This window comes from Bubalus kerabau, chromosome 2 (assembly GCF_029407905.1).
Source record: "Bubalus kerabau isolate K-KA32 ecotype Philippines breed swamp buffalo chromosome 2, PCC_UOA_SB_1v2, whole genome shotgun sequence".
In the NCBI taxonomy this organism is placed as follows: domain Eukaryota; kingdom Metazoa; phylum Chordata; class Mammalia; order Artiodactyla; family Bovidae; genus Bubalus; species Bubalus kerabau.
The window spans coordinates 1,494,530-1,521,646 of NC_073625.1; the positions used below are offsets into that span (position 1 = coordinate 1,494,530).

Here is a 27,117-nt window from a genome sequence, read left to right on the forward strand (position 1 = left end):
TCTGCCTGTTCTAAGACCCACGATTGTCAAAGAAGTTAACCTTCCCGCTATCAACCAGAGAGTTGAAGCCAGGTGCGTGAGATGTGAACATAGTTGGGCATTCATAGAGCAGGGAGAAATCTTTTAAGAGTCCAGGGGTCCCCCATCTCCAGGATTTGATGTCTGATGATCTGAGATGGAGCTGATATAATAATAACAGAAATAAAGTGCAAAGTAACTGTAATGTGCTTGAATCGTTCCAAAACCATCCCTCCACCCTGGTCCACGGGAGAACTGTTCCTATGCAACTGCTCCGCAGTGCCAGAAGGGCTGGGGGCCGCTGCTGAGACAGTCTCTCGGTGGTCCGAAGCATCCTTTCCACGGTTATAAAAAGAAATCATCCAGAGAAGAGAGCATCAAATGTTGGCACAGCCTAAAAGGACGCCACAAAACAAGAAAATCTCCATCATTTCCCTGGGCCTTGAGTTTCTTTGAGGTTTCATAATCAAAAATGAGGACAAGAAAATCCTATTTTGGAAAGTACCTAATTTATTTGAAAATACTTTTGATCCTTAAATCCCTTAGCAATTATAGCGATATTAATTCAGGCTATGTTAGGTTACTCAAGAGAATGGTTACACTTTATAGAAAAGATGTGTTTAGAAATACACAAAGCCTCTGAACTACATTTTCCAAAGATCAGCATGGAATCTGGAGGCCAGCCTGGTATTTTCTGTATAAACTGTAAGAGCGTCCCATCTCCTAGAGATGTTTGCCACCAAATAGCAGGGCAAGGGGTAGATATCTGGTCTCCAGGGGCACAAGCCACAAGTCAAGGACCACCGCCAGCAAAGTGATGCTTCCAGCAGCCCCTGCAGTCCAGCAGAGACCTGTGGACAAAGAGCCCTCCTTAGACACCGGCGTGTAAGTCAGGCACTTTGGAGGATGTCCTCTCTCACTGCCTCTCCCCTTTACCCTTGAAAAACAGTGCTTTCAAGGACTTCCCCGGTGGTCCAGTGGTTAAGACTCTGCACTTCCAGTGCAGGAACTAAGATTCTTCTGCCCCAGGGAGGGAGAGAGTGAAAGTCACCCAGTCCTGTCTGACTCTTTGTGACTCCATGGACTGTAGTCCACCAGGCTCCTCTGTACGTGGGATTCTCCAGGTAAGAATCCTGCAGTGGGTTTCCATTTCCACCTCCAAGGGATCTTCCCCACCCAGGGATCAAACCCAGGTCTCCTGCATTGTAGGCAGATTCGTTACTGTCTGCACCACCAGGAAAGCCCTATGCCACAGGGTGTGGCCAAAAAAAAAAAAAAAATTGAACTTGAAAACAAAAGGTTTAACAAAAAAAGAAACAGAAAAACAAAGCTTTCAGTTGTCCTGTACTTAGGTTCTCTGTCCATCTTCTTTACTCCATTTCTCCCTAACAGTAAACTCAGTGGCCCTGACCTACCAGAGTCTAGATTCTGAAGCCCCAGGGCCCCTCCCGCTGGAGGAATTTAGGATTTTGTCCTGCTCCCAGCTAACCCAGAGGGAGGCCTGAGGCCTCTGTGGCCACTGAAAGCAGCTTGGATTTTCCAGGCTCTCCTGGGCCCTGCAGGAGCCCAGGTCTCACACTGCAAACCCCCTCCACCTCCTGTCACCCGATGTGACCCAGATTCTCTGGCCAAGCTCCATATCCAGGGGACTAGATCCTTTTCTCCAGGTTTCAAAGCAATTTGAAAGCCTGCTGGCACTGAACAACTGTCTTCAAACCTGTAAGTAAGCCATGCCTTTCTCTAGGGGATCTGACCAACCCAGGGATCACACTTGGGTCTTCTGCATTGCAGGCAGATTCTTCACTGTCTGAGCCACCTTCGGTGTCAGCGTCAGTAAGTAACCCTAACTGCCTCCAAATCTACAATGTCATTCATCAGAGTTTCCCATCCTCCCCGCAGCCTTCCACACACCTCTGTGGACTTGCTGTCCCTGTGAAGGGAGGCCCCCGACCTGGCTGTCGGGGGTCAGCTTCCCGGGCCCATGTGATCCTGATTCACTCTTCTGCCCACCCAGCCTGCAGAGGTCAGAACCCAGGTGGATCCCAAACATGCCGTATGGTGAAAGGAAGACAAGATCAAGTGCCCACCCATGCAGTACCCTGGCATTTACTTTCCCCAGATTCTTTAACAGAGGAAAAAAAAAAAAAAATCAAGGTTTTATCAGGTCACAGAAGCTCCAGGTCTGTGTGATACCATCCCAGAACATATATTCCCTTAAAAAGTGCATTCGATTAAACACTTTTACCTACCGTTTTCTTCATTTTTATTGGAGTATGGTTGCTTAAAATTTGGTGCTAATTTCTCCTGTTCAGCAAATGAGTCAGCTGTGTGCTTACGTGCCCTGTGTGTCGGATCCCCTTCCCATCCAGGGCACCGCAGAGCAGGGGGTGGCGTTCCCCACGCTGCACGGGAGGTTCTCATCAGTTACCGACTTTGCACGCAGTGGCAGCAGTCTCTGTGTGTTAATTCCAGTCTCCCAGTCTCCCCCCCACCTCCCTTTTGGCATCGATGTGTTTGTTCTCTACCTCTGTGTCTATTTCTGCTTTGCAAACAAATTACTCATCATTCTGAAACAGAAATTGAGACCAACTGAATGGGTCATAGTAAAACAAGTCATAAAACCCCACAGCTTTCCGAGGACATAGTGTAGGCCTGCTGCTTTGTCAAGGTTTGTTTGCCCTTTTAATTGTCCACAGTAGGTTAACTACTGTTGCCACTTCATAGGTGAGGAAGCACAGCCTCAGTGTGGCCAGGGGGCCTGTCCAGCTGACTCAGCTAGTCCGTGGCAGAGAAGAGGTCCAACTCATCCAAACTTGGCTTGGACATGACCTTCCGCACAAGGCCCCCTCCTGCATGCTGGCCACCCTCCCCTGCCCTGCTCTGCCAGAGCCCTCCTGAACTGCACTGCCCACCTGCAGTGTTCACCATATCCTACCTTACTATATGAAATTAAAAGATGCTCACGCCTTGGGGAAAAAAGCTATGACAAACCTAGACAGTGTATTAAAAAGCAGAGACATAGCTTTGCTGACAAAGGTCCATCTAGCCAAGGCTATGGTTTTTCCAGTAGTCATGTATGGACGTGAGAGTTGGACTATAAAGAAAGCTGATCACCAAAGGATTGATGCTTTTGAACTGTGGTGTTGGAGAAGACTCTTGAGAGTTCCATGGACTGCAAGGAGATCCAACCAGTCCATCCTGAAGGAAATCAGTCCTGAATATTCATTGGAAGGACTGATGCTAAAGGTGAAACTCCAATACTTTGGCCACCTGATGCAAAGAACTGACTCACTGGAAAAGACCCTGATGCTGGGAAAGATTGAAGGCAGGAGGAGAAGGGGACAGCAGAGGATGAGCTGGTTGGCTGCCATCACCAACTTGATGGACATGAGTTTGAGTGAACTCCAGGAGATAGTAAAGGACAGGGAAGCCTGGTGTGCTGCAGTCCCTGGGAATGCAGAGTCGGGCACAACTTAGCAACTGAAAAACATACTTTAGTATGTTTGTTAGTTAAGGTCTGCCTCTTCCCAAAAAAATGGACCTTCTTCAAGGGCAAGGATCTTTGTTTTGTTCACTGACTTACCCACGGTGTCTCGAAGCCTTGGCAGCCTCAGCATGGAGGGGAGGGACCTTCTCATGAAGAGGTGATGCCACCACTGCCTGTGCCCACCGCTGCCCTGCCCCACCCCTGCCCGTGTGCAGACACAGAAACCCACCCCTGCCCGTGTGCATGCAGACGCGGAAATTCCATCCCTGCCCCCCATGCAGAGTCACCCTCCTGGTAATGATTCACCTTCCAGGCTCACCGACAGCAAAAAGCCGAGTAATAACATTCAAGTATGCCTCACACCTTAAATGTAAAGATTTATAAACAATCAGACTTTAAAAGCAATAAAAACCTAAACATGAATCTCTCACAAGGGCATAATTTTTTTTCTTTTAGTTTTTTAAACGTTTCTTTTTTTAATTTTTCTTTTTGATTAGAGCGTAGTTGATGTATGATGTTGTGCTATTTTCAAGTGTACAGCAAAGCGATTTAATTATGCACATACACATTATGTGGAGAAGGAAATGGCAGCCCACGCCAGGATTCTGGCCTCCAGAATTCCATGGACAGAAGAGGAGCCTGGTGGCTACAGTCCATGGGGTCGCCAAGAGTCAGGCATGACTGGGTCACTAGCTCAGCACATACACCTTCTACATATATCCATCTCTTCTTCTCCAAATTCTCTTCTTGTTTAGGTTACTATGGAGTATTGAGCAGAGCTCCCTGTGCTGTACAGTAGGCCCCTGATAGTGAGAGCTCCCTGTGCTGTACAGTAGGCCCCTGATAGTGAGAGCTCCCTGTGCTGTACAGTAGGCCCCTGATAGTGACCCATTCTAGACACAGCAGTGTCCACAAGTCCATCCCAGACTCCCCATCCATCCGCCTCCATCTCTCCCCCTCGGTAACCATGAGTTTGTGTAATTATTTAAACGGCAGTTTCCCAGTCATTGGCTAACAGGCCTTCGTTCAAGCTATTTTAAGATGAAGAAGAGGCAAGGCTTGCTTTATAAACCCTGACTGAAAGTGGATTATCTCCCCACTCCACCGTCTTTGAAGATAAGACTGTCATTTCCAGCTGCAGTGGAAGGCGGCCTGACTCGGGGCTCCTGAGATCCTGACACTGCTGAGCACTTCCCCTGACGGAGGCTTCTGTCTCCCTGGGAGGCTTTTACAGATAAGGTCCTGGGCTCTCCCAGTGCCTTCCCAGGCGGGGCTCCGTAATCTCTCAGAGCTCAGCCCTGAGCTGGGCTAGCAATCGACAGGATGAGAACTCCGGCATCCAGTGAAAACACAGGGGGTTCTGGAATGAGCCCAGAGGGAGAGGAAACACCTTCATGAGCCTGATCGGTGAAGGTAACCACGGCCCCTGCAAGGGCCCGGACCTTCGGGGCACCAGGGAACGGGACTAAGAACAAATCGAGCCCCACGTCTCCTGGTAGCAGAAAGGAAGTAGCCTCCTACTCGGTCTGGAGTGAATCCGCAGGTGAGTCTCCCCAGATCCCGAGCAGCGCGGTTGCAGCACGGTCTGCGTGGGCCCGGGCCGGCAGGATGCCCCGCCCACTCGCTGACTCTTGCCTCGCTGGGCGTCCACCTGATTCCCGACTCTGAAGCTGCCGTCAACTAAGAGGACTGCGCTGTGTGCAGTTGGGTTGTTCTTTAGTCACCAAGTCCTATCCGACCCTTTTTTGACCCCGCAAACTGCAGCCTGCCAGGCTCCTCTGTCCATAGGACTTCTCAGGCAGGAATCCTGGAGCGGGCTGCCCTTTCTTCCTTTGGGGGACCTTTCAGACCCAGGGATCGAACCCACCTCTCCTGCTCGGCAGGCAATTCTTTACCACTGAGACACCTGGGAAGCCATGCTCACATCTCATTAAGAAGCACGCGGAAAGGAAGCTGAGATGCACACGGGAAGGTCTGGCCAAAGCCACTCTGTCAGCAGGCACAAGAGGCGGCGTGGTAACCGGACCTGGGGTTACTGTCCTCCGCCAGGGCCAGCTCCACTTACAGAGGCCTGGAAACGGAGAGTTCCGGCCACGCAGCGTCCTCCCGTGGGGAGGGATGGCCACCGGACAGATGGCAAAGGGCAGCACGCCCCAGCTCTGGCTGAGCAGAGTGTCTCCTGGGGAGCTGTGACACGAGCCTCACAATCCTTTTAAATGGATACAGTTCTCAGAAAGAGAAAAGCAAATATCATATCTTAATGCATATCTGTGGAATCTAGAAAAAATGGTATGTTGTTGTACAGTCGCCAAGTCAGGTCTGACTCTTGGCGACACCATGGACTGCAGCACTCCAGGCTCTGCTGTCCTCCACTGTCTCCTGGAGTTTGCTTAGATTCATGTCTGTTGAGTCGGTGATGCCATCCAACTGTCTCTCCCTCTGTTGTCCCCTTCTCCTCCTGCCTTCAGTCTTTCCCAGCATCAGGGTCTTTTCAAATGAGTCAGCTCTTTGCATCAGGTGGCCAAAGTACTGGAGTTTCAGCTTTAGCATCAGTCCTTCCAGTGAATAGTCAGGACGGATTTCCTTTAGGATGGACTGGTTGGATCTCTGTGCTGTCCATGGGACTCTCAAGAGTCTTCTCCAACCCCACAGTTCAAAAGCATCAGTTCTTCAGCATTCAGAAAAATGGTATAGATGATTGTATTTGCAAAGCAGAAATAGTAGAGAAGAAACACACATACAGATACCAAGCGGGGAGAGGGGTGGGGTGAATTGGGAGACTGAGACTGACACATAAACAGTGTCGATACTATGTATAAAAGAGAAAACTAATAAGCAATGACAACCTGCTGTAGAGCCCAGGGAATCTACTCAATCCAAAAAAGAAGGGATATAGGTATACATACAGCTGATTCAACTGCTACGCAGCAGAGGCTAACATAACAAAAGCAACTATAGTCCAAGAAAATTAATAAAAAATAATACAGTTCTTACAATATGTCTGTCAGTGCAGAGAAACAGGACAAGAGAACTGAAAAAGTGGCTCATAGGACAAAGACAGACGACCCTCGATGAGAAAAGCAAAGCGAGCCAGTCACTCACGTCCAGCCATGACGCACCTCTGATTCCTGGGCACAGAGCAGCAAGCAATCTATTCCCTGCCCCATGGAACATTCTAGCTGCACAAGGTGACTTAAGAAGCCTTAAGTGCTGCCCAAAACCAGCGACTGCTAATGATCCGTGCCAATGGAGACCAACAGCAGATCCTGCGCTGATGTTCACTTTCACTGTTTCCAGTGTGAGCTTTAACAATCCACCCTGCATTAAACCTCCTGAGTCATATGGAGAGAGAGCTCTGGGGAATATGCAGCATGTTGCTGGTAATAAGCTTGTTCGCTTGTTAGGGTAAGAGTGTTTGATATAAAAGATATTTCTGTTTGTTATGATGATTGAAAATGAGTATAATTTTATATTTTCACTGGCAATATATTTTTATTTGTAAAGTATCTGCCCATAGTCTTCATTTTTCTTTAGTTGTTTGTCTTTTCTTATTAATTCTTATAAGCTCTGTTTAGTAACTAAAGAAATTGGCCATTTATCTGACAGTGATGTTTAAATACTATTTTCCAAATGTGTCATTTTTTTTTTCACTTAGTTCTTGAATTATTTTTCCCAAACACAAGTTAATATTTCCTGCAGTTAGATTTATCCTTTCTCTCCTTTATAGTATGGGTTTGTGTCCTGATTACAAAGGCCATTTCCATTAGGAGTATAAATTTATTCACCCAGGCTTCCTTCCATAAATTTATGGCTTTACCTTCTATGTTTGAATCTTTGCTCAAACTATAATTTATTTTGGTGTAAAAAGTAGAATAGGCTTCTGTTTTATTTGTCTAAATGTGTATTCAGTGGGACCCAACCCACTGATTTAATAGTCCCTGCTTTCTACAATGAATTTTAATATCATTTTTATCATAACTGGCACTTCCTTATACATAAATATTAAGGTTTACTTCTAAAAGTTCTAAGCTGTATTTTATTTATTTATAATATACCTATTATTGAAAACCAAATTATTTAATTTTTATGGGTTGATGATATGATTTAGGATAAGTCTCTCCTGTCAGAACAATCTTTTTCATAATTTCCAGAAGTGTTTGCTTATGTATCTTCTTTCCAATAAATTGCCTCATTCTGTCTAGTTCACAGTTAAATCCTATTAGTAGTTTATGCGCTACTGTGTTACCTTTCTGGGTTTTTCTGCAGAGAGCCAACAATTTCATGATATTAAATTGGGGCAAAGTTGAAAATACATCCATGGTCTCTTTCCCTGCTTGTCCGACTCAGGAAATCCAGAGTGGGAAACAGAAGACACAGACCTTTTCCAGTTCTCCAGGTGTTGCTCAGACGAGCTTGGGAAATACCATACCTAGAAATTCAGAAACAGCATGCTTACTCCTTTTATGAAGAATTAGATGGTCTTTCAGAAAAGGAGGCACATTGACAGCAGACTCTCATGAAGAATTAGTAAGGTGATGTTTCTATGAATACATAGAGCAGTTACAGGACAGTTTAAAGAAAACAATGAGTGAAAAAACAACGGATGCTTAAAGTTTCAGAGACACAGAGGCAAAAACAACCCTGAGTCAGGCAAGAAGGACAACCTGGGGCCAAGTCTCAGAAGGGCTAGAAACGAGGAGTGGTTCTGCAGGGCCGGACCTGGGGTGGGAGGAGGGGACTCTGGTGAAAATGAAACGGCAGGGTAAACCGGGCCCAGAGCAAGGGCGGTCCTGACCACCTGGGGACCAAGTTCTGGAGCTTTGAACGAGGAAACAAGAATTACAGTGGCATCCATGTGTGTCTGTGCTGGGGGCGATTGAGTCTGCAGCTAAGCCTTGCCCTAGCAGAGGGGTGTGTCTGGGGGTGTGTGTGTGTGTGTGTGTGTGTGGTGTGTGTCTGTGTGTGGTGTGTGGTGTGTGTGTGTGTGGTGTGTGTGAGTGGGTCTGTGTGTGAGTGTGTGTCTGTGCCTGTGTGTGTGGTGTGTGTGTCTGTGTGTCTCTGTGAGCAGTGTGTGGTGTGTGTGTGGATGTCTGTGTGTGTGTGGTGTGTGTGTGTGAGTGTGTATGTGTATCTATGTGTGTAGTGTGTATGAGTGTGTGTATGTCTGTGTCTATGTGTGTGGTGTGTGTCTGTGTATGTGTGTGTGTGAGTGTGTGTGTATGTCTGTGCCTGTGTGTGTGTGTTGTGCGTGTGTGTGTGTGTGAGTGTATGTGTGTGTGTGTGTATGCCTGTGTCTGTGTGGTGTGTGTGAGTGTGTATGAATGTCTGTGTATGAGTGTGTGTGAGTGTGTATGTGTGTCTGTGTGTGTAGTGTGTGTCTGTGCCTGTGTGTGTGTGGTGTGTGTGTGAGTGTATGTATGCCTGTGTCTGTGTGGTGTGTGTGAGTGTGTGTATATCTGTGTATGAGTGTGTGTGTATGTGTGTCTGTGTGTGTAGTGTGTGTGGTGTGTATGTGTCTGTGTGTGGTGTGTGTGGGTATGTGAGTGTGTGTGTGGTGTGTGTGAGTGTGTGTGTCTGTGCCTGTGTGGTGTGTGTCTCTGTGTGCGTGTGTGGTGTGAGTGTGTGTGTCTGTGTCTGTGTGGTGTGAGTGTGTGTTACTGTGTGTATGCCGGGGCTGTCGGGTCTGCAGAGCAGGCCGAGCTGGAAGCAGAGAGCCAGGCCAGGCCCGCGGGCACAGGAGCGCTCGGCTCCGCAGAGGAAGCTGCCCCCTCAGCGCGCGGCGTGGGAGGCGGTCTGCCTTGGCTCCTGGGGACTTAAGGCTCCGGGAGATCCGCCCTCTAAGCCCACAGCCATGGTGGGAACAGAGACCCGCAGGGCTGAGCGGGGCCTCTGAGCTCCTTTAAAGGCCGAGATGGGCAGATGATCCCCCACCTAGAAACCCCAGCACAGGGCGGCAGGGGAGCCCTGCGTGGGAAGCAGAGAGAGCCTGCCTTCACCCTGGGTAACATCACTCAGGGGCGCCGTCAGTCCCTCCATCCGTAAAGCAAGGAGAGCACTTATGAAGAAGAACAACCACCCTTCACACCCTGAGTCACGTGTCCGGTGGCTCAGTCGTGTCTGACTCTTTGTGACCCCCGGGTCTGTAGCCCGCCAGGCTCCTCTGTCCATGGATTCTCCAGGTGGGAACACTGAGGTGGGCCACCATCTCCTTCCCCAACACTGAGGAGGGAGGGTCAGTTGGTTCAAGGAAGGAGTAACCTGGACTGTAGGCAGCCCAACTTCCGCACTCGCTACTGACTCTGTTTGGGCCACACAATGAAACCCACTAAGTTCCCATTTTCCACCTCTCAGGGTAAGGATGTTGGGGTGAGATGAGATAGAAGATGTTATCCAGACTAGGAGACTCTGCTAATACATATTCCTCAGGGCTTGCATCATTTCTAGGATGAGAGAGAACCTCAAGCAACAGAGGGAAGTGTAATCAGGACACTTGAGAGTGCGTTCTACCCAGTACTCCCAATTACCACATAATAACGTGCAGTGATTTACTGATTTCCTTTACTTAACTGCTAGGATGGCTCAAAGAGCCAGCAGGTAACAGAGGAGACCATCTCTCCAAGAGAAGAAGAAGAGACGGCTGGTCCACCCCCTCCTCAGAGCCCTTCATACAGGAACGGCTCCTGGTACTGATTACGCTGCATCAGGGGTGGCCGCAATTGTTCGTAAGACCCTCCCACAGAACAGACCGGGAAAGTGAGAACCTCCATTTTACAGAAATGCCCCCTTCTGTCAGGGTTCTACAGAAGTGCCCCAGGAGTCCCGTGCTGGGCAGAACATACCAAACCGTGGCGGCAACACTCGGCACCCGAGACATCCCATCACAGGTCCTGGATTCAAATCCCATGCCTGTATTTTCAATCTATTCAATATTGGACAACAAATTGAACCTTTAAGGGAACCTTTCTTCTTTTGTAAAGTAGAGAGAATGACATAGAATGATATCTCATTCACTAAAACAGCATTGCTGCTCTAGGGAATAAATGAACTGATGTTTGTAAACAGCTCAAGGGTTCAATAAATGATGATCATCTTCACTGCTTAGAGATTTGGGGGCTTCAATAAACATGGCATTTTTATCACAGACATGCAATAGACAGTCCAGACTATTTCTAGGTCTAATGCTTTCTAAATTGTGATGCTGAAAAATATGAAGAAGAACATGAGAGTTAGGAATATGTACAAGGAAAAAAACCCTGAAATATGGAATTATGCAAATGTGCCTTTACCTCTGAAGGTTCACGGGCTCCAAAGAAAATGAAGCTTCCAACAGAAGTTGAATTTAGATCTAACTGATTCAGAGCTCTTTTGAGGATCAACATTCTAGTTTTGAGGCGGGATGGCACCGCTTCACTAGACGACCCATTCTTTCCATTGCAGACACCCCCGTTCTGGAAGCGCAGACACGCCCGTTCTGGAAGCGCTTCTTTTGACTTTATGGCACCACTGCTTTCTTCAGTATTGAAATCATATCCATATGGAATTAGCGCAATGGAGTTAAGTGGAGAAACAGACTGGGGAGGAGAGGCAAGGAGGGAATGCAGGAAGTCACTCGTTTAGCTCCACTTTGAGAATTCATGCTCTGAGAAGGTGTCAAGACCATTTTCACATCAACAGTTCACCAGTTTGGAAGCAGCTGTTCCCTCCTTTGTAAGAGAAATATATGTAGGAATCGGTCAATAAGAAATTTCCATGGGACACTCTGGCAATGCCCGTGAGAATTAAATATGCCTTACCCCCTAAATTCCACTTTTATAAACTTACTCTATGGATATATGTGAACATGCATACAATGGACAATGTATGCACAATGATATTCATTGTTTTTATTAGAGAAATATTGAAAAGAATTTTTCTTTTAAAAGGGCCAGTAAAATTAATCACAGTATGTTCCTACATTAGGATATCATTTAGCCATAAAATTTAAAAAATAGAAAGATCAGTGCATGCTAAATAAAGCAATATGAAAACCAGGGATATGGTAGGCTTCCACTCCATGTAAAAATAAAAGGGGGTGAACACATATGCCCTTCCATAGAGCTTATTTTTCCAGTGTTATTCAGATATCATTGACATGTAGCATAAGTTGAAGACATACAATATAATGACCTGATGTGTGTATACACTGAGAAATGATCACTACAATAAGTCCAGTTAAAATCTATCACCTCTCATGGTTGCAAGTTTTTCCTTCTGATGAGCACTTTTAAGATGTACTTCTCCTCAAACTCTTAAATACCCAATACAGCACTGTTACCTATAGCAACCACGCTGCAATGACCACCCCTGGGATGCTTTTATCTTATAACTGGGCCAGCTTCATCCACCCTCCCCTTCTGGAGAAGTCAGTCTCCCAGATAAACTAAAGCAAACCAGGGTAGGGGGAGGAGACTTCATTTTCACTATTTGAAATCCTTTTACAACACTGTATTTCAAAAATGGTGCATGCATTAGCTTTTCAAAAATTGAAAATATTCTATCGCAGGTATAGAAAGATGTCATGGCCTCCCTCAGTTCCTGGTGCTCTATAAAAAGCCCCCAAAAGTTCTGATTAATCTCCAATAAGAAAGCCTGGCCTGCATCGGGTGTTTTATGTGGACTCAGGGAGGAGCCGGGGAGCACAGACATGCTGCTCCACCTGGAAGGGGGTGGCCACTGGGTCAGGCACCCAGAGCCGGCCCCTGTGCGCTACTATGAGCTCTGGTTTGCAGCAGTGCATGCTCCATGAAAAAGGCTTCCTATCCCCGACCCTTGTGCAGACTTTCTGGAAGGAGCCAGAATATTCCTGTGCTCTCAGCCTCAGGCCCCAGCCCCAGGGGGTGGCTTGGCCCTCAAGCTGAGGTGCGCTCTGCCGCTGGGTTGGGCCGTGCGTCTGCTGGTGACCTGTTTCCCCCTGCAGCCTGAGACTGTGCTCGGGGATCTGGCTTTCAGAGGCCAAGCTTTCCCAAGGTCACACCTGTGTGGCCAGGCCGCCGGGCCTCTGGGGTCCGCTCAGCCTGCCGGCTCATGGCGGCCTCCCTGCTCACCTCTCTGTACTTGATTTCCTCGTCTGCAAGCCAGGCTCACTGATCGCCCTTCCAAGCAGGCATCAGGAGGAGTGGGTGAGCCCCAGGCACAGTGGTTGGCAGGCACCCTGCACTAATACACCTCGGCTATTTTTAGTAGTTAGAAGGCTGCCTGATGAGTTACCACGTTCTCAATTTACTGATCTGGAAGCTGAGGCTGTGGCCATTCTTCCAAATTCACGCCACTGAGTCAAGGCTTGGCTTGTGAGCTGTGGGTGGAGAAGGGCACTAGCCAGATGCGTGGATTTACCAAAGCACACAGCCTCTTTCCTCCTGTCTACAAAATGGAGACTTTGACTCCATCTATTAAAGGGCATGTGCCAGAATGGAAGACGCTGTGACTACGGCAAGCAGAGATGAGCCTGGAGATAAAATCTCCCAATTTTGCGCTCACCAGTGAAACTGCAACTGTATTGAGACTTCCCTAGGATCGTATTTTAAGCTTGAGGAAAGCAGGAGTAGCTTCTGCTTTGTTGCTCATTTGTTTTCTTGTCTGAAATGCCAGTCGGCCGCAGTCCAGGCCAGATAACCCCTACCAGGGAATGATTTGCTGCCTGGAGCAGACCTACTTGCCACACATCATAGGAAAACAAAGCGTGCTCTGCTTCGCACACAATCGTCACACAGTTGGCAGGCTAAGCGCTCGGAGAAACAGATGGCACCTGACAGGCGAGCGAACTGGCTTTCCCAGGTAAGGGAGGGCATGGCTTGCAGCTTTCATCCAAGGCCAGCCAGCCGACGCAGGCACTTCAGTGGTCTGTGCGCCTGTTGTTTTAAGACTATTGATTGTTACGAGCGGGATGGGTCAGGAGATGGAGGAACAGTCGTTAGCCGCAGCCACCCTCGTAAGCCGTCACGAGGCTCAGAGCCACACTAATGGATAAACAAGGTCAACGGGGACACGGGGGCCAGTTCACCAGGTCCCGAGGTGGCCAAGCCTCAGCCAGGCCTTTCTTCCCCTAAACAACACACAAAGATCATTAGAATCGATATTCAGGGTAGGCAGACTGCAGGCGGAATGAAGGATGACTTCACCGGCCTGCCCATCGTATTTGAGGGCAGAAGGTAACCCACAGGCTGCCCTCTCTGTGGACAGCTGGTGCAGTACAGGCGATCCATGGCCACGCACACCTGGTCTTCGGGGTGCTTCTTCTTCCCAGTGATGGATGGGAGTGGGGAGTCAGCTCAGCGGTCAGTGGAAGGGACACTGGGCAGCAGGCTCTGTGGACACCAGCTCATTCCATCCTCACCGTTGTTGCCGCTAAGTAGCTTCAGTCGTGTCCGACTCTGTGCGACCCCCTAGACAGCAGCCCGCCAGGCTCCCCCGTCCCTGGGATTCTCCAGGCAAGAACACTGGAGTGGGTTGCCATTTCCTTCTCCAATGCAGGAAAGTGAAAAGTGAAAGTGAAGTCACTCAGTTGTGTCCGACTCCTAGCGACCCCATGGACTGCAGCCTACCAGGCTTCTCCGTCCACGGGATTTTCCAGGCAACAGTACTGGAGTGGGATGCCATCACTTTCTCCAACCGTTGTTGCGGGCGGTTTCATTTATCGTTCTTGTTTCACAGACAGGGAGGTGGAGGCTCCGAGAAAGCAGGTCACTTGCTCAAGTTCTCTGGGAGGAGCTGGGTCTTGAATGCTGAAGCTCGGATCTGAACTTGAGCTAGGACTCAACTCTGAGCTACTGGGACCACGGGGAACAAGTCATCCTGGCCTGCGTGAGACGCCTTTCATTTCAGCACTGCTGAAAGGCCCACACCCTCAGGACCCCCCGCTCTTTTGTCTCAGGCAAAAGTAGGGTGCTTGGTCCCCCTGCATGGAGCTCTAACCAAGGACCCTTTGGTATCTGGTGCAGTAGAAACAGAGAACTTAGATTAAGGACGCAGGCCTGATTTTTCACATCAGCAAGAAGCCATACCTCAGCTGGATGATCAGTGAAGACTTCTACAGAGAGCGTGGTCAGTGACACGCTCCGGGCTGACATCTCCCGGGAGCTCGATGAAAGACAGGATTCTGGGTCACCCCAGACCTATGGAATCAAAACCTGTTTTCTAATAGGATCCTTGGGAGGTTCGTATGAACATTACATTTTGAGAAGCAGCTTCTAGAATCCTTTCCAGAACTATAGGTCTGTGACCCTGACTCAAGGAGCACAGCATGGAGCTCTCTGGGGCGCGAGCTCTCTGGGGCGCCAGCTCTACAAGGGGCCCCAAGGGCAGGAGAGGGAGGGCTCATCCCTAGGGACCAACCTAGAAAGCAGGGGGCAGCACAAAGCCGCTCGCAGTTGGGTCCAGACCTCAGGCCACAGGCAGACTTCCTTCCATGAAAGCAGCCTGTTGAGGGTGGAGAACACAGGCTCTGGACTCAGACTGACCTGCCGTGGGGTCCTGACCCGTATGCCAGGGTGACCCAGCCAGCTGGGCACTCCTGGGGTGCAGAGGGCAGTCTATGAACCACCCATCTCGGCGGCTCTCAACCTGGCTATCCTTCAGAATCAACTGGGGCGTTCCAGAAGAAAGGCAGGTGCTGGGCCCACCCCAGAGAAGCAGACGTCATCCGACGGCCACAGGGCCGTGACTGGAGCATCATTCCAGAGTCCCCAGGGGACTCCTCGGTGCAGCCAGCACCCAGACCCCCGGGCAGCCTCTGAGGACGGTGGTGAGGTGCCAATGAAGTAACTCATGCCAGCGTCTGGCACCAAAGCAGGCATCCATGCTCCTGGACATTCCCTCCTCAGCCAGCTGGGGCACTGCTTGCCACGAACAGGGGCTGAGGAATTCCCCGAGGACACCAAGAGCTCCATAGAGTCCACTGCTTAGGATTCTCACGGTAATGTCCTTACTTATTAAGCATTTTATTATACTTTATTTTATGTTGTTATGTATTTTGGCTGCGCCACACAGCTTATGAAATCTCAGTTCCCTGACCAGGGATTGAACCTGGACTATGGTGGTGAAAACCCAGAATGCTAACCACCAGGCCACCAGCGGCTCCCTTATTAAGCATCTACTTTTCATTTTTGGGCCAGGCCACGCATGCAGCATGCAGAAGCTTGGTTTCCCTGTGCTCAATCGCTTCAGTCGTGTCCACCTCTTTGTGACCCCATGCAGTGTAGTCCACCAGGCTCTTCTGTCCCTGGGATTCTCCAGGCAAGAGTACGGAAGTGGGTTGGCATTTCCTTCTCCAGGGGATCTTCCCGTCCCAGGGATCAAACTCTTGTCTCCTGCATCTCCTGCATTGCAGGCAGATTCTTTACCCCTAAGCCACGGAGGAAGCCCTACCAGGGATCAAACCTGTGTCTCCCATGTTGGGAGTGGGGAGTCCTAACCACTGGACCATCAGGGAAGTCCCATGAAGCATTTTAAAGTTAGGAAAAACCAGGCAACAGTGCCAAAAAAGAACTAATTTGCCAGAAGGTTAGTATTCAGGATCTTATGCAACATTTTTTTTTTTTTTAAGGAAAAAGAACACGTTTTAAGCCATCTACTTCTAATGCACCATTTAACTGATAGAGCTTCCTTAGGACATGGCTCCCAAGAACCCCCACAGATGTGAGAGACAGCCCACACTTCCTGGGGCTGCGAACGGAAACACATGTGGTGAGCACGTGCCTACCAGGCTGGGCATCACGGGGCCACACTCCCCGCCAGTTACCTTCACGTGACCACACAAGGGCACGGAATGTTATAAAGGGTTGCGAGGCTTTGGGACCCAGCTTTGAGAGCGATGCTAACAGACCCATCCAAGAGGGGAGAATGCTGGGCCTTCCTTTTTTTTTTTCCTAATAGAACAGCCAGTCAGCCAAAGAAAGCCGTGTTTAAAAGTCAAGCAACACAGGGACACAGGGAAGGATAGGAAAAAAAATCGATACCAAATCCCTCTTCGTGTCCCAAGCAACTATTAATAAACTCCCTCAGCTTTCAATGTGTCCGTCCCCATTAGAGTCTCGGGCAGGAAGGGACACGGGGCATGGAGCCCTAATAGAGATTTCCTGGCCTGCTCATCTCTCTCCTGCCTCTGCTCCTAACATTTCCCTTTGTTACATCAGATCAGCAGTGGCCTGGGTGGAATCTCAGCTCCAGAGGATCAGCGGCTGCCTGAGGGGTAACCACCTGCTCCCTTTCTCAGTGACCCCAGATACTCCGAGGGGATGCTAACCGGCATCACTCAGCATGTATTTCCAAACTGTTATTTCTTCAAACTCCACTCTTGTCTTCCTCTAATTTTCTTTATCTATTTATTTCTGGCTGTGCTGGGTCTTCCCTGTTACATGGGCTTCTCGTTGCAGAGCAGGACCCTCAGCAGCCGTAGCCCGCGGCCTCAGTGGTTGCGGGTCCCCGGCTGTGGCACAGGGCTTAGCTGCTTCACGGCACGTGGGATCTTCTCGGGTCAGGGGTCACCGGCAAGTTCGTTACCACTGAGCACCCAGGGCAGCCCCCATTCTTGTCTTTGTGATCCATCTGTCTTTCGCACCGTCATGCCAGGGCCCACTCATATGGTGCTTTGCAGATTATGAAGTTTATTTCAACCTCGGACAGGATCTCTCTGTCAGATGGAGCCTTTAACCCACTGTATAGACGGTAAAACTGAGGCAGAGAGAGATCCACTAGTCTGTCCGATGCTACAGTAGCCGAAAGTGACAAAGGAGGAACTTGAATGCAGAGGATTGGTGAGGAGTTGCTGAATGCCCTTCACCTATATTCCCTTCCCTCCTACCTGCAGCTCCCCCAAGGAACATCACACTGATATCTGAAATATCTTTGCAGAGACAAGAGAAGTGGAGACACAGATGCAGAGAAGAAAAGTATAGAGGTCAAGGGGGAAAGAGGGAGGGACTGGGGGAGGAACAGGGAGACGGGGACTGACGTACATGCCCTATGATACTATGTATAGAGTCCACACAGAGAAGGCAATGGCACCCCACTCCAGTACTCTTGCCTGGAAAATCCCATGGACGGAGGAGCCTGGTGGGCTGTAGTCCATGGGGTCGCTAGAGTCGGACACGACTGAGCGACTTCCCTTTCACTTTTCACTTTCATGCATTGGAGAAGGAAATGGCAACCCACTCCAGTGTTCTTGCCTGGAGAATCCCAGGGATGGGGGAGCCTGGTGGGCTTCCGTCTATGGGGTCGCACAGAGTCGGACACGACTGAAGCAACTTCGCAGCAGCAGCAGCAGCATAGAGTCTACAGGCGCAAAGAGCCAGACACCACTGAGTGACTAACACTTTCACTTTTTCATAAAATAGATAACAGGCACCTACTGTATACCACAGGGAGCTCGACTCAGTGCTCTGTACTGACCTAGATGGGAAGGAAACCCAAAAAGAGAGGGGATACATGTATACACACAGCTGGTTCACCTTGCCGAACAACAGAAACGAACACAGCATTGTACAGCAACTACACTCCTGTGCAAATAAAACAAATAAATAAAGAGCTACTCGCATTCTCCCTCCGGGTCCCTGGCCAGTCTGCTCTGAGATCCGTCTCAAGCTCTTCCAGGACCACCCAGATGCGGTCTGTGCAGGACACACTGCCCAGGTGGCCTTGCCTGCTGGCCTCTGGATTCCACCGATGAGAAAAGAGAGAAGAGGAAGTGAGGGCGCTCAGTCGTGTCCGACTCTGCGCAACCCCATGGACTGCAGCCCGCCAGGCTCCTCTGTCCATGGAGTTCTCCAGGCAAGAATCCTGGAGTGGGCTCCCATGTCCTTCTCCAGGGGATCTTCCCAACCAGGGTTGGAAGCCGGTCTCCCACTTTGCAGGCAGATGCTTTGCCTTCTGAGGCCCCAGCAGGAGGTGGAGGCGGTGCTCCAGAGGGGGCTCAGAGGAGGGGTCAGGACATGCCCCCTCTGTGCCTGAGGCTGAATCCCCTGTCCCCAGGGTCTCGCTCCGGCCCAAGCAGGAGCCCAGGGTCCTAGCCTCCAGGCCCCTCTCCCCTCTCTCCATCTCACAGCCCCTGTTTTGCTGGCCTCCAGGACCCCTCTCCCCCCTCTCCATCTCACAGCCCCCGTTTTGCTGGCCTCCAGGACCCCTCTCCCCCCTCTCCATCTCACAGCCCCCGTTTTGCTGGCCTCCAGGACCCCCTCCCCTCTCCCCATCTCACAGCCCCCGTTTCCCACTGTCACTAAGCCCTGGGCGCCTCCCGCCTCCTGGAAGGGCTTCTCAGCTGCTTCACCCACAGAACAAACGATCGGCACTAAGTCCTTCTTGGCACACTAGCTGGCACGGGACCTGTTTTCTGTTTGACCCTAAAAGATTTCATCAGTCTTTTTTCAAGTTTCATACATTTGCACAGGGGGGTGGACATAGAGGGAAAAAGCAAGAAAGAGTCAAATGTTACTGACAATGGATCACCTCAGACTTCTGGGGATTGGCACTTTTATATGGCTGTATATTTTAGTCCTCAAAATAGAACTGTAGGAAACATATTAGCATTATTCTCTGTTCACACACACACACACACACACACACACACACAAACACAAAGTAACAAACTGGACACCAAAATGTGAGGTGACTTGCCCAAGAACACAGAGCCAGTAAATGGGACAGCTGAAATTCTAACAGGGTCATTTTTGCTTCTTTATCAGTTGTGGGAAATGACCAGGTTGGGACTCTTATCTTGAACAAACACTGGAAATAATGTTGTAAATATCAAAGTGTGTAGCACAAATGACTTGTATCATTTCTGCAAGAATTGAGTTACATTGTGAAACAGCAGGTATGTTTAACACATAATGAATACAAGCCTCAATATCCAACAGTACTTTGGAATCACTGTAGCAGTAGAAAGTCTGGGTCTTGCCAGAAGTCAATTCATGCCTCTCAATTGACTTTTTCTGATTATTTGATGTTAAAAAAAAAAAAAGCAGAATAAATAAAAGTGTGAATTAAATTCAGGTTTCTGTTATTGTGATTCCACAAAGTCAAAACACAAATATATCTTAGACCTCAGTCATTTGTATTCATATCTTTAGTAATTAGCTGGAACATTCACTCTAGCATTATTATAAATAGTCTTCCATTCATAAAATTATTGCTCCATGCTCTGCTGTAAAGAGAAAAAGACATTGAAATCGGCTCCAAAGCCATGAATCGGAGTCTTGGCCTTGACACATGTGACCTTGAGAAAGTTGTTTCAGCCATCTGAGGCTCAGATTCCTCATCTAAAAATATGAATAATTGTATTTTGTCTACCTCCTGCAATGGGTCATTTTGAGGATAAAAAAGCATAATGTAGATGCACATTAAAAAATACAAATTTCTCTACAAGGATCCTGTTTATTAAAGTACGTTTACGTTCACTCTCGTGTTTTTATCCTCAGAGCAATCTGCCACAAGTGGGTTCCTTCATCAGCAAAACGCACGAGTATGAAAAAGGTTTTAAGTGTGAAGAACAATTTTATGAAAGCCTTGCAAACAGCAGGAGGATTATCTCCACTTTGCCCAGCCTTAACAAAAGGCAATTTTCAAAACTGGTGGCCCCCCCCGGGCACTTCTGGTTGCCTATGCATAAGGAGGTTCCTTGCCTATCCCAGCCCCAAGGCCAGAGGATGCCAACATCTGGGGCAAGCACCTAGGAGACAGATGCAGCTGAGAACTGATGCTGTGACCAGGTAGACTGACAATAGAACAATTCTATCATCTCATCTGAGGATTTCACGTGTTCTTCCAACATATTAGAACATTAGCCTCAATATTCTGTAGCTCTGTCCCTCTCCTTTTTACACTGCAGAGTCCCATGAAGAAAGAAGCAAACCAAAAGAAAAGAGGCTGTGGAATTCCATACATTTATTTAAAGATCCAATTTCTAAGGATGAGTCCTGGCTTTGACATATCGAAAAAAAAGCAGCTTCCATTTCAGAATCAGAGAGGTGTGTTTCTCTTGTCAACACACAGACACCAGCTCCGCTAGAGAACATCGGCCTTCTGGATCCACTGAAGAAGTGGACTCCCTCCCTCTCTGGTCTCCAAGGCCCGGTCCATCTTGCAATCCCAAGGCCTGAGCCCGGCCTGGCCGCAGTCCCCACCTCCCTCCAGCACCCTGGTGCTCGGGGCGGATGGCATCGCTGGAGCCCAGACCGCTGCTGCTGGTTTCCCTGTGACCTTGACCAGGTAACTTGCCTCCTTCCTCCCAACTTACAGAAATAGGATTATTGCAACTGGGCAAAAGAGAAAAATAAACTTAAAGGTTAAGAAGAAGAGGCTCAGTGCCTGCCGTTCAGCACTCTGATGCAGCTTCATGTGCGTTCCAGGTGTCAGAATCCAGAGAGTTTCACGGAAAAGCCTTCAGTTTTAAAGGCTGTGCAAGCCTGGAGTTCACACTCAAAGGAGGCCGACTTCCAGCTGCTTTATAAGAATTTTGACGCTGCAACAGAGCAAAGCGTCTTCCTATTTTCAACCCTAGCAATTTGGTTCAAACATGATCTCAACCACTTTAAGCTTTGATATTTCCAGTCACCTCTTAGGCTGTATTTTCTCTTAATGCCACCAATCATGTGTGAAATTCTGTTGCAAAACTAATCTTTATGGGAAATGATATGTAATGACTTCTTTAAAGAGAGACACACGGAGAAAGGGCAGTGACTGACCTCTGTTTTTCGACGTTTCTCATAGTGTAACACAAATCGAAACAGCTCTTTCTCAAGGTCAAAGTCAAAATAGTTTTCTGCTTATACAAGCATCACTCTTTCTTAACCAGGAGAGGCCACAAAAATTATCCTTGTGACTTGACTTTAAAAACTTCTAAGGTATATAATGGTTGATAAACTTGAAAGCCAGCTGTGCTCAAAATATAGTTTCATATCCATCTTATTAAATCAATTCTTAAAGTTTTGCCTTGCAAAGGATGTGAAAAGATTTAGAAATCTACAAAAGATGTGAATGAGAAATAAATGCCGGGGTATTTATATAACAAGGCACTATTTGATGCTCCAGTGTTACACACACACCCCCCACATACACACACACATCACACACAAACACACACTACACATACATCTCACACTCACACACCACACACACTATACACATACACGCCACACACACACACACACACACACCACACACACACATAGTCACACACACACATACACACACTCACCACCACCACCCCCCCTAAACACACACACACACACTAGCCAACTCATCTGGTGGTATCATGGGAGGTTTCAGTCAAAAGCAGCTGTGACCAAATACATTGCAATAGAAGTCAGAAACCACTAATTTAAATTTTTCATTTGTTTCTTGGAACAATCGTGCCACCCACAAAAGGGTGACTTTGCGAGTCATCATTATCTCATGAATTTGGAACACATCCCTTAAATAAACCCATCTCATCTCCATATAATTACAGCCACTAAGAAGGTCCTAAAAAAACAAAACTTCAGCTCAAAATGTAAGGGTCATAATAAAGAATCCATGTTACTGACATCCTGATCATACTTGAAATTTGGTTCCTGGAAATGAGAAAGTCATATGACTCTGGAAAAGAAGTAGCTCGACTCTCAGGGGAGTTACTATTCACCTGCCACATTCTCCACCCCTGTTATGTAGTAATTGATTGCATGTCATTTAGAAGCATTTGTAATAACACACAGTGGTAATGACTTCAAACTTTAAAAAGGGTAACCTGGACTCACGAATTCCCTCCTGAATTATCCTCTCCCCTGGAAGCCTAGGAAAATAGAAATCTGTCCAGTGTGTTTGAGCAACTCAGGTGGACCTAATCCCCGAAACAGATCACTCAGTGCAAACTAATTGGCATGAGTTAAATGTTTCCACTGAAAACGCTCAGAAAGAGGAAGGCTTTTCTCTGCTGCCTGCTGTTTTCTGCTCATCTCATTCCTCGTAACCTTGCTGCTTACCTGTTTTTCTAACATACTGCTCTGGAGGTGAAACTTGATGGCCAACCACAAGCAAAAGTGTAAATGCTGACTAGAGAATGTTCTACACATCCCAGGGGAAACACTGAGTCCTTCCTCTGACAGTGTACGGAGGTGTCTCATAGGCAGGGAAACAGGCTCCTGGTCTACAATTTTCCTGTGAGATTTTTTTTTTCCTAGCTGTTATATCGAAAGCTTCCTCCATTAAGTATTCCTTATTATGAGAGGCACACCACTCGGGTCTTTTTCTTGTGTTTCTAAAGCATTTGAAGGGAGACAGCTGATCCATAATTAACACCTCTGCTGAACTTGAATGGCTGGTTCGCACTTTCTAAATTTTGCTCGCCCTTTTTCTCTGGGTTTAATGACTATGCCATCAATAACAGCATTCAGAGTGAGCTCTACTGTTTGCCTCTGAGTTCTGCTCACTTGCTGAAGGTGCATCCTTTCTTGTTTTCGAGGCAGGTCCCTCAGGGAGTAAGCCTCCGGCCCTGCCTGGCAGTGACCTCCCCGGGGTCTCCGTCTGGTTGACCTCCGGCCACACAGAGTCTCCTCGGTGTCAGAAGTCTCCCACTTTCTCTGCGGATGGCAAAGCCCTGGGACACGACAGGCGGCCGCTCATTACTGCGGCCCCGGAGAAGAGCGCGGGGAGGATGGAAAAGGGGTGATGATGAGTCAGACCTGGAGCCACAGGGCTGGCGGACGGCCTCCGCCTCCTGCAGACGCGCCTGCCCTTTGGGCCGCCGCCCCGACCTCACTGTCACCTGTGGGCACAGGGTGGGCCTGCGGAACTCACAACACCCCCAACCTCCGCCCTCATCTGGGGGAGCCTCTCAGCTACTGGCTTTTATTCCTGGGATCAGTTGTTATTATTATTATTATTTTAATTAATTCACTGTCGCTAGGTCTCATTTGCAAACTGAGGATCGCAATTGTAACATTTTTTAATCTGTCCATACAGCTTGTGGGATCTCAGTTCCCTGACTGGGGATCGAACCCATGCCCTCCGCAGGCAAAGTGCCTGACCACTGGACCCCCAGGGAATTCCCTATTCCAGGACCAGATATTAATGGTTCTTCATCCTGGGCACACATCACTTTTAAGTATGTCAAATATTCCTGGGAGTGAGGAGAGTAACTTCTCTAGAAGTCTTCCTGATATTTCTCCTGCTTTTACAGTAAATCCCAACCCGCTTGGCTGACTGGGATTTTTCCTCCCTCCTTTCTTATGGGTGAACCTGATTCTTAACTCCCAGTAATGAATGCAAGATCGATAGAATAAGTAACAAAAGTATCCACGGTGACTGAACAGCAAATTCTTAAATCACAGCACGGTGAGTGCAAACGCACAATTATTGAAAACACAGCACTAAAATTTCAATAGGAGATAAGAGTGAGGCTGAAGTCAGTAAAAGAATCCATTAGTCTCGTGAGTCTGAGACACACTCAAAACATGAGCTATTCTGGAGAACTGGAAATAGTACAGATTCCACCAACATGCACGCACACAGCTGATTCTAACTGAGAAACACAGGGTCCGGGTGTCCATCCACTAAGGGGAAGGGGGTCTCCAGAGGGGCAGAGGGCGGGCCAGTGTGTCCAGGCAATGAGTCCTCCATCATATCTGAAAGGGGGTGGCAGGGGAGCACCACTGATGAATCAGATGGTTTACATGGGAAGTAAATATCCTGCCTGCATACCAGTTCCCTGGGTGTTTCAGCATCACCCTGCTCTTGGTCACTCCCTGCTGGGGACACAAGAAAAGACTTCTGCCACCTCGACCTCACTCCCACAAATCACCAGGAAGGCCGGAGAATGCGCCCTGCTTTCCCTTTGTCCCCGTCCTCCCCTACTTGATAAACACTTGGCAGTTGAAACGTGAAGAAGACAGTCACGAGTAGCCAAACAGCAAAGTGAAAGCACTGTTTTGAAAAAATGCCCTGAAACAGCTGCATACACGTAAATACACGTGTGTGCCTGCATGCATGTATTCACACTCTTTGGGAGGTACAACATTAAAATGCTGTTGAATCTTAACACGCCTGGCTTGCACTGTCAATCCTGGCCCGAGATAATGGACCACACATGTCACGACAGACAGGGGTGTTCCCCAAGTTCCTTGAGAGAGGGGGTGCACGGCAGAACCTGAAAGAAACAGCATTCCTAAATACACAGGATTTTCTCCAAGAATAGAAAAACATATCTCATGCGGGGATTATGGTAAGCTCAAACCGTGCTCATAACACAGAGAACAACCTTAGCCTTGCCTTTAAAAGAATACAATTTCATCTCAAGCAGGACATCACATTTCAGGGTGAGCTATTATAAACTTGCATTGCACAGTGAAACTAATTGCCCTGTGAATCACCCTGCTTTACAAGACGGCTGGACGATCATGCAGTTAACAATATGCACTAGCCCAGTGAATATTTCTCCAAGAGACACAGGAAAATCCAATACAGCACAGATGGCCTTTGGACCACTACTTTGAGACCACACTACTGATCCGGTTAGAGCTACATCCTTACCACCATCACCTCAGGCTTGCTGCAAGAGGCTGAAAACTTTAACATTATAATCTTCCTTTCCATCCCTTAAATACCATTACCGGTGATAAAATGTTATTTTATTCAAAAGACAGGTTGTCTTTACAAGCTTTTGCAGGTATCAAAAACATACTCACGGTGAACACTTGCTCTTTTATGAACCGCCAGTCAAGACGCTTACCGCCTCTATTACTATCACAGCCTGGAGCATTACCTCTGGATTCTGCTTAAATCTGGCTATGCAACGAGCCTTTCCTTCAAATCATTGTTAGTTATTTTTAAGCCGTCTTTTCTAATATGACACAAATTATAGGGAAATCAAAACTGCGATCAAGACAATTAAAAGAGCGGTCAGCTTTTGCATACTTTGGCAAATGTTTCAAAGGCTCAAGCAAACAACATAAGTACACACCGAAATAAACACCCAAGAAACCAACACTGCCCCAACGCAAGTTAATCCAAATGCCTCTTTAACTGAAAAATGACCCTAGCTTTATTATTTCAAGCAAGTCAACCAATCACCCGGAGCATCCGCACCTTGGAATACTCCCTCTCCAGCGCCTTAGCGGCTCTCACAGATTTGTTAATATCGGATAGATACCCTTCAGTGCTGACGCGGGATGGCACTTACAGAAGGAAAGCATAGCTCCGGGAGGAGGACAGGGTGTCCGTCTAACCCTGGGCTTGCAGTTCAGGGCAGGGCTCCGCCGTCCCCGCGGCCGTCAGGCGCCGCGTTCCGGTGCAAACGCTCAGCTCCCAGCACACTGACATCGCTCCCCGGCGAGCCCGGCTCTAAGTCAGCCTGAACATGCTTTCCCGAAAGGCAGGCGGCTCCGGGGAGACCTGCGAGAGGTTTCCAGCGCGGCACGCAACTCAACTGCACACACATTTAACGGCTCCGAGCCCTCCAGAGGTTTAAAAGACTATGCATTCCGTGCCAGGCGCCGGAGGTCGGTGGAAAACCGGGAATGGGGAGAAAGGCTGTTGTGAGCGGCTCGGGCAGGGCGCACCCAGGGCTGTCCTCCCGTCCTCCTCGGAACCGGGGGCACGCCGACACGCCTCTGAGCCGCGGGCACGGCCGGGCTCCCGGAGCATCCGTGGGACCAACTTCGCCTGGCACCCCAGCAAGTTCGCCCCGGACTTTCCCACGCCGCCCCCCGCCCTCCCCTCCTGAGGCGTCCGCCCAGCGCACACGCGGCGGGTGAAGTTGGGGCCCCCCACGCCCGGCTCTCCTCTCGTCTAACTTCGACTCCCCCACGCCTCGCGCCCGGCCCCGCGCGCGGCACAAAGGCGCTCCCCCAGTGCCCGCCGGCGGCGGGGGGGTCACCGGGACGGATCCCGGGGCTTCCCGCCGCGGCCCCCGCCCCCCAGAAGGGCGCCGTGGGAGCGCGCACTCACCGAGATACATGCTGCGTCTCCCGGCGCCCGGCCGGAGCCCCGGCGGCGCGCGGGGCCTGGGCGCTCAGGCCGCCGCCTCCCCCGCGGCCCGCGGTCCCCGGCGGCCGGAGCGAGCGCCCGCGCCGCCCATCCCCGCCGCCCGCCGGCTCCGCCTCGCGGTGTCCCCGCCGCGCCTGTGACATCAGGGCCCGGAGCGCGGCGGGCGGCCGCCCCCACCCCGCCCCCGGCCCGCGCCTGCGACGCCCGGACCGGCCTGCAGCCCCGGGGGCGCGCGGGGGGCTCGCCGAGCGCGAGGACGGGCCCCGCGTCCGCGGAGGCGCGCGCGGGGGACCCCACCGGGGAGGGGGGGCCGGGGGGGCGAGGTCGGGCCCTCACGCGAAATTCAACCCCCGCGCGCCCCGCCCTCCCGCGGGAAAGGCAGCGTCCTCGCCGCAGCCAGCCGCCCCTCCCGAGCCGAACGCGCGTGGGGAGGGACCGTGCCCCGCGCCTGCACCCCCGCGGCGGGGGCTTCAGGGTTGGCTGCGGGCAGTGACGTTCACCCTAAAGACTCGAGGGGCCACGGCTAGGGTAATAGAGGTCTCCACGGAGAGGTGATCAGATCACAGAACCCCAGCAGCTGGAGAAGAGTTACCTTTATTTCTTGAGTATTTGTGGAGCTAGGT

General features: G+C 49.5%; 1 protein-coding gene across 2 annotated transcripts in view; it reads right to left on the minus strand.

The window, feature by feature from the left end:
* Nucleotides 1-26,602, minus strand: part of ZNF385D (zinc finger protein 385D) — a 344,969-nt gene extending 318,367 nt beyond the window's left edge. The window contains exon 1 of one of the 2 annotated variants that reach the window (XM_055566880.1): nt 26,456-26,602. In XM_055566880.1, coding sequence (XP_055422855.1) covers nt 26,456-26,465 — 10 coding nt within the window. In that variant the 5' untranslated portion in view covers nt 26,466-26,602. Of the gene's footprint in view, nt 1-25,688; nt 26,014-26,455 lie in introns of those variants that run through there. The other variant, XM_055566879.1, reaches the window with a different exon arrangement.
* Nucleotides 26,603-27,117: the final 515 nt, after the last annotated feature.